This window comes from Oncorhynchus gorbuscha, linkage group LG16, assembly GCF_021184085.1.
Source record: "Oncorhynchus gorbuscha isolate QuinsamMale2020 ecotype Even-year linkage group LG16, OgorEven_v1.0, whole genome shotgun sequence".
In the NCBI taxonomy this organism is placed as follows: Eukaryota; Metazoa; Chordata; class Actinopteri; order Salmoniformes; family Salmonidae; genus Oncorhynchus; species Oncorhynchus gorbuscha.
In genome coordinates, this window is record NC_060188.1 from 18,878,721 (window position 1) to 18,897,154 (window position 18,434).

At 46.2% G+C, this 18,434-nt stretch overlaps 1 protein-coding gene across 2 annotated transcripts in view; it reads right to left on the reverse strand.

Annotated features, from left to right (window-relative positions):
* Positions 1-18,434, reverse strand: part of LOC123999132 (myosin-10-like) — an 82,418-nt gene that overhangs the window by 6,224 nt on the left and 57,760 nt on the right. For both annotated transcript variants that reach the window (XM_046304577.1, XM_046304576.1), the window contains 17 exons: positions 16,916-17,034; positions 16,609-16,761; positions 16,304-16,477; positions 16,041-16,214; positions 15,119-15,233; positions 5,256-5,449; positions 4,319-4,440; positions 3,841-3,910; positions 3,446-3,606; positions 3,180-3,288; positions 2,889-3,020; positions 2,243-2,449; positions 1,944-2,081; positions 1,743-1,866; positions 1,479-1,650; positions 372-729; positions 20-226 (listed from right to left, as the gene is read on the reverse strand). In XM_046304577.1, the coding sequence (XP_046160533.1) occupies positions 20-226; positions 372-729; positions 1,479-1,650; positions 1,743-1,866; positions 1,944-2,081; positions 2,243-2,449; positions 2,889-3,020; positions 3,180-3,288; positions 3,446-3,606; positions 3,841-3,910; positions 4,319-4,440; positions 5,256-5,449; positions 15,119-15,233; positions 16,041-16,214; positions 16,304-16,477; positions 16,609-16,761; positions 16,916-17,034 (2,729 nt within the window). The remainder of the gene's footprint in view (positions 1-19; positions 227-371; positions 730-1,478; positions 1,651-1,742; positions 1,867-1,943; positions 2,082-2,242; positions 2,450-2,888; positions 3,021-3,179; positions 3,289-3,445; positions 3,607-3,840; positions 3,911-4,318; positions 4,441-5,255; positions 5,450-15,118; positions 15,234-16,040; positions 16,215-16,303; positions 16,478-16,608; positions 16,762-16,915; positions 17,035-18,434) is intronic.

Genomic DNA, 18,434 nt, shown 5'->3' on the forward strand with positions numbered 1-18,434 from the left:
GCAAATGGCCCTCTCTCACCTGTAGTTTGTGGGAGCGGTCGGCCAGCTCTCCCTTGCCCTTCTCTCCCTCTGTGACCCGGGCCATGAACTCCTGGAGCTGGGCCTCCAGCTTCTTCTTCTTGTGTTCTGACTCAGTCTTGGCCTGCTGCAGCCCCTTTACCTCACTGACCAGCACCTTGTTGGCACTCTCTGTGCTCTGCTTGTTCTTCTCCAGGTTGACCTTGAACTGGACACAGACCAAGAGATATTACAATAGGAATCATGCTCAGACAACACAAAACATTTAAAAACAGAGGAAGTACTACCTCCACTACCTCATCCAAGTTCTCTCTGACTAAACATGGCCATGCGGTTGTTGTGAAGCCACCCACCCTTTTGGCCTGCTCTAGCTGCTCAGACACCTCCTCCAGGGCCGTGGAGTGCCTCTGTCTCATCTCCTGGATCTGAGCCTCGTGGTTCTTGGTCTCCTCGTCGATGGCCTTCTTCAGCTCCGTCACCTCCTGCTCACGCTTGGTCCTGAGCTCCTGCTGGGCTGCGGTGGTGTCCAGGGTGTCCTCCAGCTCAGTCTTTAAGGCCTCCAGCTCCTCACTCAGATCTCTCTTGAGCTTCTCAGCCTTGTTCCTGGAGACCTTCTCTGATTCCAGGTCTTCCTGCAGCTCTGCCAACTGGGCCTGTAGCTCCCGTACCTGCTTCAGGGCGTTGTTCTTCTGGGTCACCTCCTCGTCTCCCCTGACACACACATTTTAAATTACAACGTTGTCGTACAAGTACAAAGGACCCCAAATAGTCATAGTTCAACTGTCCAAGCATAGGCCTAAGTTGCTATGCATGTATTTTCCACTGGTTGGCAGTATCAGACAATATATCCTGAAATAAACACAGATACCTTGTTTCTGTCACTGCCATTGAGTATGTGAGTTGGTCCTGAAAGAACAGAGTGTTTTTAATGGCCAGTGTTCAACACAGACTAGACGTGGGGCCAACATTTACACATTCCAACCCAGTGAGATCTGCTGAATAAATAGCTGCTGGGTGGTCTGGTCAGCACTGTATCATGACGAGAGGGCATAAAAACGGTAAATGCTCATAGGGTTTTAATAGTCAGATTACTGGTGCAAGTCTGGCCAACTGTATACCTACCATTGTTAAATATGGCATTTAAAAGACAGGTGTTGAGACAATTAAAACAGGAGGGAATTTGATGACGGCGCTATACAACTATGTGATGATTACTTCAGTCTAAGGCAGTCAGAGAATTAGACTTCCTCGCAGTCAAACACCTTCTAATGGCAAAATACATCTGAACTATATCTCCCCTCCACCCTCCCGCCCTCCCTCCCTCCCTCCGTCCGTCCGTCCGTCTCACCTGGCCTGTGTCTGTCTGTCTCACCGTCCGTCCGTCAGTCTGTCCGTCTGTCCGTCTGTCAGTCTGTCTCACCGGCCGTCCGTCAGTCTGTCCGTCCGTCAGTCTGTCTCACCTGGCCTGTATAGCCTGCAGCTCCTCCTCCTTCTTAGCCAGCTGCACCTTGAGCTCCTCTATCTGGGCCTGCAGCTCAGCTATCTGGTCCTGCAGGTCTGTGGTCTCTCCATCCAGCTTCCTCTTGGCCTTCTCCAGCTCCTGACGAGTCTTCTCCTCCTTCTTCAAACGCTCTGAAGGGAGAAGGGAAGGAGATGGATGGTGTTAAAGTGTCTGGACTCACTACCTATAACTAGTGAGACCTTGTAGGTAAGATGACACCTACCTTCCAGGTCCACCATCATCACCTCCTGCTTGTTCTTTGTCTTGCCCAGGTTCTTGGCCTTCTCCTCCTCCTCAGTCAGCTGTGACATCATCTCATTCACACGGTCATCCAGGAGCTTCTTTTCCTGAAGGGGGAAAGAGGAGTCAGGTTGTTTATAATGATAGTAAAGTCCAGCAGCATAATGTTGTCATCTCCACTCACCTTCAGGAACTTGGAGTTCTGGTCCTCCAGGAGCAAGATGTCCTCCTCAAATTTCTTCATCTTGGCCTCGGCTGTCACCTTCTCCAGCTGCAGCTTCTGCCTGGCAGCCTCCTCCTCATCCAACTGCTCCTCCAGGTCCTGAGAAAATAAAATAAAATCACAGCATTTATTAAGAAGGTAACTGGTAGAAATGTTTTGGGTCCACAGAAAATATATTTTCTGTCATAAAATACGTGCAACCACTTCCATGTTCCATCTTCTCAAGCTTCCACTCTGCAGTCTCCATGTCTCATCAGTACCTGGATGTGAGACTGCATCTTCTTCTTCTCACTTTGCAGGCCTTGGGTCCTTTCCTCCTCCTCCTCCACTCTAGACTCCAGGTCATGAAGTATCTCCTCCAGCTCCTGCTTCTTAGCGGCCAGACGGGCTCTCATCTCCTCAGCCTCGGCAAACAGCTCCGTCTCGGCCTGCAGCTGCTCCGCTAGGATGTTCTTCTCCTCAATCAGCTACACAATGCAAACATGGGCATAATGGACTGAATGGTACAATGCGGAATTGAAGATCATAAAGGGATGATCCTTAGGGTCTACACTCTTAGAAAAACGTGTTCCAAAAGGGTTCTTTGGCTGTCCACATAGGATAACCCTTTTGGGTTCCAGGTAGAACTCTTTTGGGTTCCAGGTAAAACCCTCTGTGGAAAGTGTTCTACATGGAACTCAAACGGGTTTTACCTGGAACCAAAAAGGGTTATTCAAAGGGTTCTACTATGGGAACAGCCAAATAACAATTTTAGGTTCTAGATACCACCTTGTTTTCTAAGAGTGTAGTCCACTGTAGTTGGTGTGGATGTCATAAGGTGAATGCACCAATTTGTAAGTCGCTCTGGATAAGAGCGTCTGCTAAATGACTTAAATGTAAATGTAAATGTATGGACTGGACACTGACCTGTGAGTGCTTTCTCTCCATCTCCACCAGTTCTCCCTCCACCTTGGTCTGCTTCTCCTTCACCTTGACAAGCTCATCGTCCTTGGCCTGCATCTCCTCCTCCTGCCTGGTGACCTGCAGCAGGGGCTTCACCTGGGGGACAGAACACAGACATGGGGTCAGCCACTGTTGAAACGTAGATGACTAGGAGCCTTATCATATAGCTATATAGAGACGTGACAATGCTGGTGTTACAAAGACAGATTAGCCATATACAGTAGATATAGTGTACTGTAATGGAGACATGCCCACCTTGGTAAAGAGTCTCCACCACTGCCAGTGCTTCAGCTTCAGGTAGGCAGAACAGTTCCTCTGAAGCACCTTCAGACAATTCAGTTGCTGCTGCTTCTTAACAAACGCCCTGTCAGGAGAGAGAGGGGAGACATGGTCAGACATACTGACCAAGAAGGTCAAAGGAAACATATATCTGTGGCATCTTTCTGTCCTAAGAAGTGTTGTAGTGGTCACGAAAGGAAGGAATTGAGGAAAGGTAAGGCCATTGCATATAGAGAACTCACTTGCGGGCCAGGTATCCCCGGCAGACAGACTGGAAGTAGATGATGATGTCAGTGATCTTCAGGTCTCTCTCTTCCTCCAGGTGGGCCAAGACTCCAGCCCTGAAGAAGATCTTACTCTGCCCAATCCTGAACAGGTTAGGATCCAACTCCAAGCCTCGGATCTGGAGTGAAAATGGGTCATAGATTTAAATCCAGGGAAGGAAGGCCAAATCATAATAAACAGTGTCATTTAAGCGATGCCCTATAAATACTAAGGAAGAATCATGTCATGGGTGTTTATGAAGTCGATATACATTTAACCTGCTTACCGTGCTCTAGCTTGTAAAAGGACAAAGAGCCTCTCCCAAGTATTCAATGTGCTAAAAACAGTAAAATAGTGACACACAAATCCTCACCATTCTCTCACAGGCTTGCTTGCCATCCATGAAGCCCTTGGGGATGGCGTTGGGGGTGAGGATCTCATACCTGGCAACAGAGTGGACATGAATGTGTAAAGGCCCTGGGTCATTACACCACACCTCCATGTTGACTAGGACCAGGGTGTGAGGAGAGACGTGAGAGGCCTCGGATCTTACAGAAGCCTCACTGTTCAGAAATAGAACAGCTCCGTGAGATAATCAAAGCACAACACCCAGGGCAATGGGAAACCAATGCCACTTTGTCCTGTATAATCTCTCTCTCAAAAGTAAACACAGGAACTTATCAATTGGGTTGAAATAAATAAATAGTCTGTATGTTGTATGAGGTGCGTGTATGAGGTGCTTGTATGAGGTGCGTGTATGAGGTGTGTGTATGAGGTGCGTGTATGAGGTGCGTGTATGAGGTGCGTGTATGAGGTGCGTGTATGAGGTGCGTGTACAGTGAGTAGAGTACCTCTGTCTGAACTCCTGGAAGACGATACGGTTGGGGAAGCCCTGTCTGCAGATACGGATCCCCTCCAGAACACCATTACACCTCAGCTGGTCCAGAACCAGGTGGGGGTCTAGCTTACCAGCCTTTTGGGAGGGAGGGGCATTGAAGTGAGAGGTCAGGGAGAGATACAGTACAGTACCAAACTTCATGCAAAGAAGATTATTCTAAACTAAGAGCAACTAAATGCTGTTACTGTTCATTTAGCTTTGAAAATTTCACCCAGACAATGTTTTATAGGGAAACAATGTTACTTCAAATATATTTGTGAAATATTATGCAAAATGACATTCTACAATTAGGATTGCATAGGGACTAGACTAACTACTTGAACACATTCACACTAAAACAACCAGTGTTTATATCCTCTTCTCCATCCATACCATCCATTTATGACAGTCATTTGTGGTTGCGGTGCAGAAACAAGCGTGTCTAGTCTAAATCCCCTGGAATACATTAGGGAACACTTAACAGGCCCACATAGCCCATAACTCTCCACTCTGCTATTGTTTCATTTCCAGCCTTCCATCTGAGCTGTTGTTTATGGAGGCAGAGATCCCACTGAGGCCTGGTAGCAGAGTGTGTCTCCAGGGGTTCTGGTGGGTGGTGGAGGGGTTGTAGTCTGGGCTACAGTGGTTCTGGTGGGTGGTGGAGGGGTTGTAGTCTGGGCTACAGTGGTTCTGGTGGGTGGTGGAGGGGCTGTAGTCTGGGCAACAGTGATTCTGGTGGGTGGTGGAGGGGCTGTAGTCTGGGCTACAGTGGTTCTGGTGGGTGGTGTGAGGGCTGTAGTCTGGGCTACAGTGGCTCTGGTGGGTGGTGTGGGGGCTGTAGTCTGGGCTGCAGTGGGCAGAGGGGGGAGGGACTGGTGGTCAGTGGTGGGGGTGTGCTGTTCATTGCTCACCCTCTTCTCGTGGTTGGGGATGATGCAGCGGACAAAGTTTGGGTTGGTGTTCCTCAGCGTGGCCATGAGCTTGGTGAGAGACTCCTTGTAGAGCTGGCCCACCGTACGGAACATGCCCTTCTTGGTCTTATAGGCTGCGCCGAAGGCCGTCTCGTTCATCCCTGCTACCTGGTCCAGACCCACGATACGGTCCACTGACAGAAGAAAGAGGGAGAGGAGAGAAGGGCAGAGTTAGATGGGTAGACGCTGGTAGAGGGGTGACTGGTGCGTGAACTAAACATATATACTGTATAATCAAGCAGCAAAGGACTAGAGGCATGACCAGGACAGATGAGGGCTTCCAAGTGCAACAACATGTAAACAACATGACTGACAGCCAGAGTGGGTGGGATGGGCGGTTGGCCCTAGCATGACTACATGTTCATTAAAAGCAGACAAAGGAAACAAGACTGAACCAAGCTATTGCAAAACCTAATCCAATTTAACTCAAAACATGTTCATAATACAGCTGTTTTTCCAAGAAAAGCACAGCCATTTTATTTGACCTTTCCACCCCCACCTTTGCATAAACTGCAGTCAATTGGTTTTATTTGAACGTAATTAGACTAGCTAGATCAGTGGTTGTTCTTGCCATAGAATACAGAGAAATAATTATTTACATTTACATTTACATATACATATAATATATTTACATCTATTAAATAATATCAACAATACCATCTTGTTTGCATATTCAGATAGCATCAATATATGAGGCAATGTTCTTTGCAGAGATCAAGGAGAACGGAAGGGAAAAGACATTATTATTCAATGTGGTGTGTGGCAGCTCACCTTCCTTTAGAGACCAGCTGGCTGTTTCCATTTAGGACAGACAAAACAACCTCCGGACTAAAAAAGACATTCCTCAGAGTATTACTAATATCGTGCCTTTGGAAAGTATTCAGACCCCTTGACTTTACAGCCTTATTTGAAAATGTATTACAAAGTTTTTTACCCCTCATCAATCTACACAATACCCCATAATAACAAAGCAAAAGCAGTTTTTTTTAAATGTTTGCTAATTCATTAAAAAAATTAAAACTGAAATATCACATTTACATAAGTATTCAGACCCTTTACTCAGAACTTTGTTGAAGCACCTTTGGCAGCAATTACAGTATCGAGTCTTCTTGGGTATGACGCTACAAGCTTGGCACACCTGTATTTGGGGAGTTTCTCACATTCTTCTCTGCAGATCCTCCCAAGCTCTGTCAGGTTGGATGGGGAGCATCGCTGCACAGCTATTTTCAGGTCTCTCCAGAGATGTTAGATCAGGTTCAAGTCCGAACTCTGGCTGGGCCACTCAATGACATTCAGAGACCTGTCTCCAAGCCACTCCTGCGCGGTCTTGGCTGTGTGCTTAGGGTCGTTGTCCTGTTGGTAGGTGAACCGTTGCCCCAGTCTGAAGTCCTGAGCTCTCTGGAGCAGCTTTTCATTCAGGATCTCTCTGTATTTTGCGCCTTTCATCTTTGCCTCGGTCGTTCCGCTGAAAAACATCCACACAGAACGACGTTGCCACCACCACGCTTCACCGTAGGGATGTTGCCAGGTTTCCTCCAGATGTGACGCTTGGCATTCAGGTCAAAGAGATGAATCTTGGTTACATCAGACTAGAGAATCTTGTTTCTCATGGTCTGAGAGTCTTTAGGTGGCTTTTGGCAAACTCCAAGTGGCCAGTCATGTGCCTCTTACTGTGGCTTCCGTCTGACCACTCCACCATAAAGGCCTGAGGAGTGGAGTGCTGCAGATATGGCGGTCCTTCTGGAAGGCTCTCTCATATCCACAGAGGTACTCTTTCAGAGTGACCATTGGGTTCTTGGTCACCTCCCTGACCAAGGCGCTCTCCCACCGATTGCTCAGTTTGGCCGGGCAGCCAGCTCTAGGAAGAGTCTTGGTTGTTCCAAACATCTTCAATTTAAGAATGATGGAGACCACCGTCTTCCTGGGGACCTTCAATGCTGCAGAATGCTTTGGTGCCCTTCACCAGATCCGTGTCTCGACACAATCCTGTCTCGGAGCTCTACATAGAATTCCTCCGACCTCATGAATTGGTTTTTGCTCTGAGATGCACTGTCATTTGTGGGACCTTATATACAGTGCATTGCGAAAGTATTCGGCCCCCTTGAACTTTGCGACCTTTTGCCACATTTCAGGATTCAAAACATAAAGATATAAAACTGTATTTTTTTGTGAAGAATCAACAACAAGTGGGACAAAATCATGAAGTGGAACGACATTTATTGGATATTTCAAACTTTTTTAACAAATCAAAAACTGAAAAATTGGGCGTGCAAAATTATTCAGCCCCCTTAAGTTAATACTTTGTAGTGTCACCTTTTGCTGTGATTACAGCTGTAAGTCGCTTGGGGTATGTCTCTATCAGTTTTGCACATCGAGAGACTGAACATTTTCCCCATTACTCCTTGCAAAACAGCTCGAGCTCAGTGAGGTTGGATGGAGAGCATTTGTGAACAGCAGTTTTCAGTTCTTTCCACAGATTCTCGATTGGATTCAGGTCTGGACTTTGACTTGGCCATTCTAACACCTGGATATGTTTATTTTTGAACCATTCCATTGTAGATTTTGCTTTATGTTTTGGATCATTGTCTTGTTGGAAGACAAATCTCCATCCCAGTCTCAGGTCTTTTGCAGACTCCATCAGGTTCTTCCAGAATGGTCCTGTATTTGGCTCCATCCATCTTCCCATCAATTTTAACCATCGTCCCTGGCCCTGATAAAGAAAGGCAGGCCCAAACCATGATACTGCCACCACCATGTTTGACAATGGGGATAGGGTGTTCAGGGTGATGAGCTGTGTTGCTTTTACACCAAACATAACGTTTTGCATTGTTGCCAAAAAGTTCAATTTTGGTTTCATCTGACCAGAGCACCTTCTTTCACATGTTTGGTGTGTCTCCCAGGTGGCTTGTGGCAAACTTTAAACAACACTTTTTATGGATATCTTTAAGAAATGGCTTTCTTCTTGCCACTCTTCCATAAAGGCCAGATTTGTGCAATATACGACTGATTGAGTCTCCCACCTCAGCTGTAGATCTCTGCAGTTCATCCAGAGTGATCATGGGCCTCTTGGCTGCATCTCTGATCAGTCTTCTCCTTGTATGAGCAGAAAGTTTAGAGGGACGGCCAGGTCTTGGTAGATTTGCAGTGGTCTGATACTCCTTCCATTTCAATATTATCGCTTGCACAGTGCTCCTTGGGATGTTTAAAGCTTGGGAAATCTTTTTGTATCCAAATCCGGCTTTAAACTTCTTCACAACAGTATCTCGGACCTGCCTGGTGTGTTCCTTGTTCTTCATGATGCTCTCTGCGCTTTTAATGGACCTCTGAGACTATCACAGTGCAGGTGCATTTATACGGAGACTTGATTACACACAGGTGGATTGTACTTATCATCATTAGTCATTTAGGTCAACATTGGATCATTCAGAGATCCTCACTGAACTTCTGGAGAGAGTTTGCTGCACTGAAAGTGAAGGGGCTGAATAATTTTGTCTCATCGCGCACCAGCGACTCCTGTGGCGGGCCGGGCGCAGTGCACACTAACCAAGGGTGCCAGGTGCACGGTGTTTCCTCCGACACATTGGTGCGGCTGGATGCTCGCGGTGTTAAGAAGCAGTGCGGCTTGGTTGGGTTGTGTATCGGAGGACGCATAGACTTTCAACCTTTGTCTCTCCCGAGCCTGTACGGGAGTTGTAGCGATGAGACAAGATAGTAGCTACTAACAATTGGATACCACGAAATTGGGGATAAAAAAGGGGTACATTTTAAATAAATAAATATTATAAAATTTCCACACACAAAAAAAAGGCATTTCTGTTTTCAATTTTTAATAAACATTATTATGGGTTATTGTGTGTAGATTTCTGGGGGTAAAAAAATGCCTTTAAATTGTTTAACTTGGATCAAACGTTTTGGGTAACCTTCCACAAGCTTCCCACAATAAGTTGGGTGAATTTTGGCCCATTCCTCCTGACAGAGCTGGTGTAACTGAGTCAGGTTTGTACACCTCCTCGCTCACACACACTTTTTCAGTTCTGCCCACACATTTTCAAATGGGATTGAAGTCAGGGCTTTGTGATGGCTACTCCAAACCTTGATTTTGCTGTCCTTAAGCCATTTTGCCACAACTTTGGAAGTATGCTTGGGGTCATTGTCCATTTGGAAGACCTATTTGCGACCAAGCTTTAACTTCCTGACTGATGTCTTGAGATGTTGCTTCAATATATCCACCTCCCTCGTGATGCCATCTATTTTGTGAGTCACTCCTGCAGCAAAGCACCCCCACAGCATGATGCTGCCACCCCCGTGCTTCACAGTTGGGATGGTGTTCTTCGGCTTGCAAGACTCACCCTTTTTCCAGAGGACATTTCTCCAAAAAGTGCGATCTTTGTCCCCATATGCGGTTTTGGAGCAGGGGCTTCTTCCTTGCTGAGCGGCCTTTCAGGTTATGTTGATATAGGACTTGTTTTACTGTGGATATAGATACTTTTGTACTGGTTTCCTCCAGCATCTTCACAAGGTCCAAAAATCAAATCAAAATCAAATCAAATCCAATTTTATTTGTCACATACACATGGTTAGCAGATGTTAATGCGAGTGTCGCGAAATGCTTGTGCTTCTAGTTCCGACAATGCAGTAATAACCAACAAGTAATCTAACTAACAATTCCAAAACTACTGTCTTATACACAGTGTAAGGGGATAAAGAATATGTACATAAAGATATATGAATGAGTGATGGTACAGAGCAGCATAGGCAAGATACAGTAGATGGTATCGAGTACAGTATATTTATATGAGATGAGTATGTAAACAAAGTGGCATAGTTAAAGTGGCTAGTGATACATGTATTACATAAGGATGCAGTAGATGATATAGAGTACAGTATATACGTATGCATATGAGATGAATAATGTAGGGTATGTAACATTATATTAGGTAGCATTGTTTAAAGTGGCTAGTGATATATTTGACATCACTTCCCATCAATTCCCATTATTAAAGTGGCTGGAGTTGGGTCAGTGTCAATGACAGTGTGTTGGCAGCAGCCACTCAATGTTAGTGGTGGCTGTTTAACAGTGTGATGGCCTTGAGATAGAAGCTGTTTTTCAGTCTCTCGGTCCCAGCTTTGATGCACCTGTACTGACCTCGCCTTCTGGATGATAGCGGGGTGAACAGGCAGTGGCTCGGGTGGTTGTTGTCCTTGATGATCTTTATGGCCTTCCTGTAACATCGGGTGGTGTAGGTGTACTGGAGGGCAGGTAGTTTGCCCCCGGTGATGCGTTGTGCAGACCTCACTACCCTCTGGAGAGCCTTAAGGTTGTGGGCGGAGCAGTTGCCGTACCAGGCGGTGATACAGCCCGCCAGGATGCTCTCGATTGTTCATCTGTAGAAGTTTGTGAGTGCTTTTGGTGACAAGCCGAATTTCTTCAGCCTCCTGAGGTTGCGCCTTCTTCACGATGCTGTCTGTGTGAGTGGACCAATTCAGTTTGTCTGTGATGTGTATGCCGAGGAACTTAAAACTTGCTACCCTCTCCACTACTGTTCCATTGATGTGGATAGGGGGGTGTTCCCTCTGCTGTTTCCTGAAGTCCACAATCATCTCCTTAGTTTTGTTGACGTTGAGTGTGAGGTTATTGTCCTGACACCACACTCCGAGGGCCCTCACCTCCTCCCTGTAGGCAGTCTCGTCGTTGTTGGTAATCAAGCCTACCACTGTTGTGTCGTCCGCAAACTTGATGATTGAGTTGGAGGCGTGCGTGGCCACACAGTCGTGGGTGAACAGGGAGTACAGGAGAGGGCTCAGAACGCACCCTTGTGGGGCCCCTGTGTTGAGAATCAGCGGGGTGGAGATGTTGCCTACCCTCACCACCTGGGGCGGCCCGTCAGGAAGTCCAGTACCCAGTTGCACAGGGCGGGGTGTCGAGACCCAGGGTCTCGAGCTTGATGATGAGCTTGGAGGGTACTATGGTGTTGAATGCCGAGCTGTAGTCGATGAACAGCATTCTCACATAGGTATTCCTCTTGTCCAGATGGGTTAGGGCAGTGTGCAGTGTGGTTGAGATTGCATCGTCTGTGGACCTATTTGGGCGGTAAGCAAATTGGAGTGGGTCTAGGGTGTCAGGTAGGGTGGAGGTGATATGGTCCTTGACTAGTCTCTCAAAGCACTTCATGATGACGGAAGTGAGTGCTACGGGGCGGTAGGCGTTTAGCTCAGTTACCTTAGCTTTCTTGGGAACAGGAACAATATTGGCCCTCTTGAAGCATGTGGGAACAGCAGACTGGTATAGGGATTGATTGAATATGTCCGTAAACACACCAGCCAGCTGGTCTGCGCATGCTCTGAGGGCGCGGCTGGGGATGCCGTCTGGGCCTGCAGCCTTTGTCGAGGGTGAAGGAGAGTCCGCATGTTTTTGTTGCAGGCCGTGTCAGTGGCACTGTATTGTCCTCAAAGCGGGCAAAAAAGTTATTTAGTCTGCCTAGGAGCAAGACATCCTGGTCCGTGACTGGGCTGGTTTTCTTCTTGTAGTCCGTGATTGACTGTAGACCCTGCCACATACCTCTTGTGTCTGAGCCGTTGAATTGAGATTCTACTTTGTCTCTAAAGCTTCATTGGCATGGTAAGCTTCATTTGCTGTTGTTCTGGGATTGATTTGCACTTTTCGCACCAAAGTACGTTCATCTCTAGGAGACAGAACGAGTCTCCTTCCTGAGCGGTATGATGGCTGCGTGGTCCCATTGTAACGGATTTCCTCCTCTTCGTCTGAGAAGTAAGGATCGGACCAAAAGCGCAGCGTGGTAAGTGTCCATATTGATTTATTCTAAACCACAACAAAATAATAAACGTGAAATATACAAAACCGAAACAGTAGCGTGTGGCCCAAAAACTCACACGGAAACAAACACCCACAAACCAAAAGTGAACCCCAGGCTACCTAAGTATGATTCTCAATCAGAGACAACTAACGACACCTGCCTCTGATTGAGAACCATACTAGGCCGAACACAAAAACAAACATAGAAAAACAAACATAGACTGCCCACCCCAACTCACGCCCTGACCATACTAAAACAACGAATAAAATAACAGAACTATGGTCAGAACGTGACACCCATGGTGTTTATACCTGCGTACTATTGTTTGTACAGATGAACCAGACTTGTGGAGGTCTACAATTTTCTTTCTGATGTCTTGGCTGATTTCTTTTGATTTTCCCATGATGTCAAGCAAAGAGGCACTGAGGTTGAAGGTAGGCCTTGAAATACATCTACAGGTACACCTCCAATTGACTCAAATGATGTCAATTAGAGTCCATCAGAAGCTTCTAAAGCAATGACATATTTTCTGGAATTTTCCAAACTGTTTGAAGACACAGTCAACTTAGTGTATGTAAACTTCTGACCCACTGGAATTATGATACAGTGAATTATAAGTGAAATAATCTGTCTGTAAACAATTGTTGAAAAATTACTTGTGTCATGCACAAAATAGATGTCCTAACCGACTTGCTAAAACTATAGATTGTTAACAAGAAATGTGTGGAGTGGTTGAAAAATGAGTTGTAATGACTCCAACCTAAGTATATGTAGACTTTCGACTTCAACTGTATATACTGTACTGAAATATCTTTCAGAAATCCTCTGTTGGGGTCAGGCAGTATTTCCCCTGGCAGGGATACATCATGCCTCTTTGATGTGATTTTCGATGCTTATTAGGAAACCATGGTTTCACAGTGTAGTCGGCTGTCCTTAAATGTGGCATGGCAAAAGCTTCATTGGCACAGCAAGCTTCATTGGCACGGTAAGCTTCATTGGCACGGTAAGCTTCATTGGCATGGTAAGCTTCATTGGCATGGTAAGCTTCATTGGCACGGTAAGCTTCATTGGCACGGTAAGCTTCATTGGCATGGTAAGCTTCATTGGCATGGTAAGCTTCATTAGCACGGTAAGCTTCATTGGCACGGCAAGCTTCACTGGCACGGTAAGCTTCACTGGCATGGTAAGCTTCATTGGCATGGTAAGCTTCATTGGCATGGTAAGCTTCATTGGCATGGTAAGCTTCATTGGCATGGTAAGCTTCATTGGCCTTATTATGAAAGGATCTGGACATATGCATACACATTCTTCATAGATGGTGCAAAGGATAAAGTCATCAGATGAAAAGGGCCCTGATCCGTTTGCAGAACCAGAACCAGGCTTCTAAGCAGAAGCCTGGATGGTAATGTCCTCTACTCCGTCTGCTAAATGGCATATATTATATTATATATTTAAGCATATGGCAATGGTCAAGACTGACAACTGATTGGAACAGGAACAGAGCTGAATCATTACAACTCTTTGAATCATATTCTCCCCTTAACTCTCAGTGACTGCTCTGATTTACTTCAATATCCAAGGGTGACAGAAGTTTAAGGAGTGTGTGCAAAGGTTAAGTGACACTGACTGATGAATCTTTTCTCCTTCAATCATTGTCATTCCACATCAGCTTCACCGATATTTACAGGGTGATATTTTAGCGAAGCTTCATTTCACAATCTATCTATTTAAATAAAAGATTATGGAAATCAGATCAGTGATCCCACATTCAGGTTAAGGTTGGTAAAAAATGTACCCTCAAAAAAACAGGCTTAGCCCATGCCAAAGGGATTATGAATTCCAGCAAAGTCAGTGTGATCTGTAGCTAAAATGTCCTGTGAAAGAGGTGGTGGATGAAGTCGGTCTCTATCAGTGTGATCTGTAGCTAAAATATCCTGTGAAAGAGGTGGTGGAGGAAGTCGGTCTCTATCCATCACTCTCCAGTCAGCTCCAAGCCTTACTGACGTCAGTTTACAGGTGAGTGTTGAATACATTAAACAGCCATGGCCCTGGCAATGTCCAGGCTTTTTCTCATACATTTACTCCACACCGGCAGATGTCTCCATGCTAGTATTCTTCAAGGTCCTACCTACGATGGCTCTTCCAAACAAATTATAACAATCCTGGTGCTTCCTTGTGCAGGTATCTCAAATAAACAATCTGAGCTGAGATTTGACTGAGACAGAATGGCATCGCTGAAAGGTACTGTCTTGGTTAGCAACAGTGCATTACGGGTCATGCAAAGCCTAGAGGCGGTGGGTGCATCGAAGGGTGCAGAGTGCAGCCGTGAGTGAGCAGGAAGAGCTCTACAGAGCAGCAGCAACGTGTGCATTCACCTGGAGGCTCAAGGAGACCAGAGGCCTTGTCATAGAAAGAGGCTCTCTGAAAGGTCTGAATGTCTACAGCTCAGAAACAGAGAGAGGGGAGGATGTGAAGGACAACTCAGCTTCACATAAACATCCATGCAGACACAGATTTATTCGTATTATGTTACCGCATACACACTCACACAAACAATGATTAGTTGTGTACATTGTAAAGGACAGAGACATATTACTGTTACTGGTCTGGTAGAATATTCCAAGCACAAAAACAAAGCAATTCAGTCATTTCCTTTCTATTAGTTGTTTCTGTATACATTGTAGATGTCCAATGACTCATAATGAAACTCAATCGCTTTTTAAAACAAGTGGATGTGCCAAATGGGGAAATAAAAGGCGGGAGGAGATTTACGAGCGGATATTTCAGGTTACCTCACAAATGCACAATGTTTTGGCTGACAGTACTCATCACAGAGAAGCGAGCAGCTGAATATGAACCAGACAAGAAGTCTAATGGATGAGAGCGCGTACAAAATACTCCCACCATAGCCACTGTCACTGAGAAACCAAGACTCAAACAAAGTGACAACTACATGGTCCAAACAGGAAGAGAGTATGGGACACTCACCGTCCTTCCAGAGTTCAGACACAAACTTGTCAGTGGACTGGTTGAGCAGCGTGGCCACGTTGTCGTTCAGAGGGTCCATGTTCTTCATCAGCCACTCGTCAGCCTTGTAGTCCACCTGAGGAGAGACAGACAGACGTAAGCTAAACAGGCTATATGTACCGGTACATCGTGTTAAATAGCTTCCAATTATTAGGTCTCACTGACTTTCATGTCTGATCAAATTAAATAGATACCTGGTCAAGAGAAAATGAGTTTATGCGCTGTATACCAAACCTATTTATTAAGTCTTAACATGTGTAAGGACTACTGGTGCTGTGAACAAAATGTACATCTGAACTTTGTGTGACAAATTTAATAAGAAAATGGATGAAGATGATATTAACTTTATTTCATGTGGAGTCTGGCCTGGAACGTACACAGGCCCTCTCCAGATGGGAGACCACACTGAGGTGAAAGTTGAAAAATCTGTGATTACGTAACAGTGTAAAATCGGTCTCACACCAATGTGAACCAGATGTGGAGATTGGGAGCACAACTGGGCTTTTGTGCTAAGGCAATTACCTGTTAACTAGAGCTTTAGTGGAGACATGTCTGCTGCCTCAAAGGCAGCACTTTAACATTGACTGGTTACAACGTCATTCAGAAAGAAAACATGTTTCTCAGACATTATGGAGCTGAACAATCATTCTCATTTCAAAAACACTGCTTCGTCTTTCCAACACTCCAACCCCTAACCAGGCAAAGCAACATAAATGTGAATGGCAAATCAGTTTCTTCGAATGAATGAGGCCCTCGCCAGAAAAAGGGTGCTCATATGGCAGAACTGCCTTGTTTTCAGCAATCAATGAAACGATATGAGAGGACGAGCTGAGGAGAGGAAGTCATTTCAGTGTATTGAGACCCAGGCTCTGCGTGGACGTACCCTGCCAGCGTAGTGAATGATGCAGAAGTCGGCTTTGTCCTTCAGCTGCCGGGGTTTCTGGAACTTGGGGTGGGTGCCCTGCTCCTGGAGCACCTTGTCTACAAATGTCTTATCAGTGGCCTTGGGGAACCAGCACTCCTCATCCAACAGGGCCAGAACTCCTGGAGGGTTGGTCTGCAGACAGAGAGAAAGGAGAAGAATGAAGTTCCTCAGACATAATCTTGAGTAAAATACACCTATATGTGTAAAGATGAAAAGCTGACCGGTCTCTCAATCAGGTCGATGCAGGGCTGCAGGTCCAGGCCGAAGTCGATGAAGCTCCACTCGATGCCCTCCCTCTGGTACTCCTCCTGCTCCAGGATGAACATGGTGTGGTTGAACAGCTGCTGCAGCTTCTCGTTGGTGTAGTTGATGCACATCTGCTCAAATGAGTTCAGCTAGAGGAGGGATATGGGGAGAGAAAGAGATGTGAGAGATGAATATTACAGATCAACAAGATAAGACAGTCCCTCTTGGACATGATTATATGCCTGCAACAAGAGATGAAGGATCTTGAAAATAAATTTACCTCAAAGATCTCAAAGCCAGCGATGTCCAGGATGCCGATGAAGGAGGCTCCCTGTCTCTTGGTCCTGTCCAGGGCCTTGTTGATGCGGTGGACGAGCCAGCGGAACAGACGCTCATATGTGGCCTTGGCCAGGGCTTCCACTGCAAAGTCAGCCTGAGGAGAGAACCAGAGAGCGATAGACAACAGTCTGCTGGGTACCAGTCTGTATCTACTTAACCCAACTTCATGGACCTGCATAGATTGGTGTTAGTGAATGCAGAAACAGTTAGGAGTGTACAACTGATGGGAACTGGAGAACAGCTCCTACCTGTTCTTTGGTCTGGGCCTTCTGGACGTAGTCTCGGCCCACTTTGATGCGGGGGGACAGAATGGCCCTGGTAAACTCCATCACATTCAGCCCCAGCAGGTGGCACAGCTTCTGAGCCACTGGGAGGGAAGACAGGACATTGGGTTACTAGTGACCCATCAGTGTTGCAACCTGGAGATGGGCACAGACAGAGCCTTCTATACAGTACAAATAGAGAGCTTTGTGTCAATTCAAAACAGTTGGGGAAATGTCAGACAGGAATATGTAATGAAAGACCTCAGTAAAGCACTACCGCTTCATTTTACCCCAGCTACCCAAGGATATGGCCACAGTCTGATGTATGATTCATCAGTTAAAATCCCCCAGGATAAATCTCAGCAGAGACACATCCATTTTCCTAATGACAACCAAACTGCATGGTTTACCGTTATCAAATCAAATCAAATTTATTTATATAGCCCTTCGTACATCAGCTGATATCTCAAAGTGCTGTACAGAAACCCAGCCTAAAACCCCAAACAGCAAACAATGCAGGTGTAAAAGCACGGTGGCTAGGAAAAACTCCCTAGAAAGGCCAAAACCTAGGAAGAAACCTAGAGAGGAACCGGGCTAGTGGGGTGGCCAGTCCTCTTCTGGCTGTGCCGGGTAGAGATTATAACAGAACATGACCAAGATGTTCAAATGTTCATAAATGACCAGCATGGTCAAATAATAATAAGGCAGAACAGTTGAAACTGGAGCAGCAGCACAGTCAGGTGGACTGGGGACAGCAAGGAGCCATCATGTCAGGTAGTCCTGGGGCACGGTCCTAGGGCTCAGGTCCTCCGAGAGAGAGAAAGAAAGAGAGAATTAGAGAGAGCATATGTGGGGTGGCCAGTCCTCTTCTGGCTGTGCCGGGTGGAGATTATAACAGAACGTGGCCAAGATGTTCAAATGTTCATAAATGACCAGCATGGTTGAATAATAGTAAGGCAGAACAGTTGAAACTGGAGCAGGAGCATGGCCAGGTGGACTGGGGACAGCAAGGAGTCATGTCAGGTAGTCCTGGGACATGGTCCTAGGGCCCAGGCCAGTTGAAACTGGAGCAGCAGCATGGCCAGGTGGACTGGGGACAGCAAGGAGTCATCATGTCAGGTAGTCCTGGGGCATGGTTCTAGGGCTCAGGTCCTCCGAGAGAGAGAAAGAAAGAGAGAAGGAGAGAATTAGAGAACGACACTTAGATTTACACAGGACACCGAATAGGACAGGAGAAGTACTCCAGATAAACAAACTGACCCTAGCCCCCACACATAAACTACTGCAGCATAAATACTGGAGGCTGAGACAGGAGGGGTCAGGAGACACTGTGGCCCCATCCGAGGACACCCTCATACAGGGCCAAACAGGAAGGATATAACCCCACCCACTTTGCCAAAGCACAGCCCCCACACCACTAGAGGGAAATCTTCAACCACCAACTTACCATCCTGAGACAAGGCCGAGTATAGCCCACAAAGATCTCCGACACGGTACAACCCAA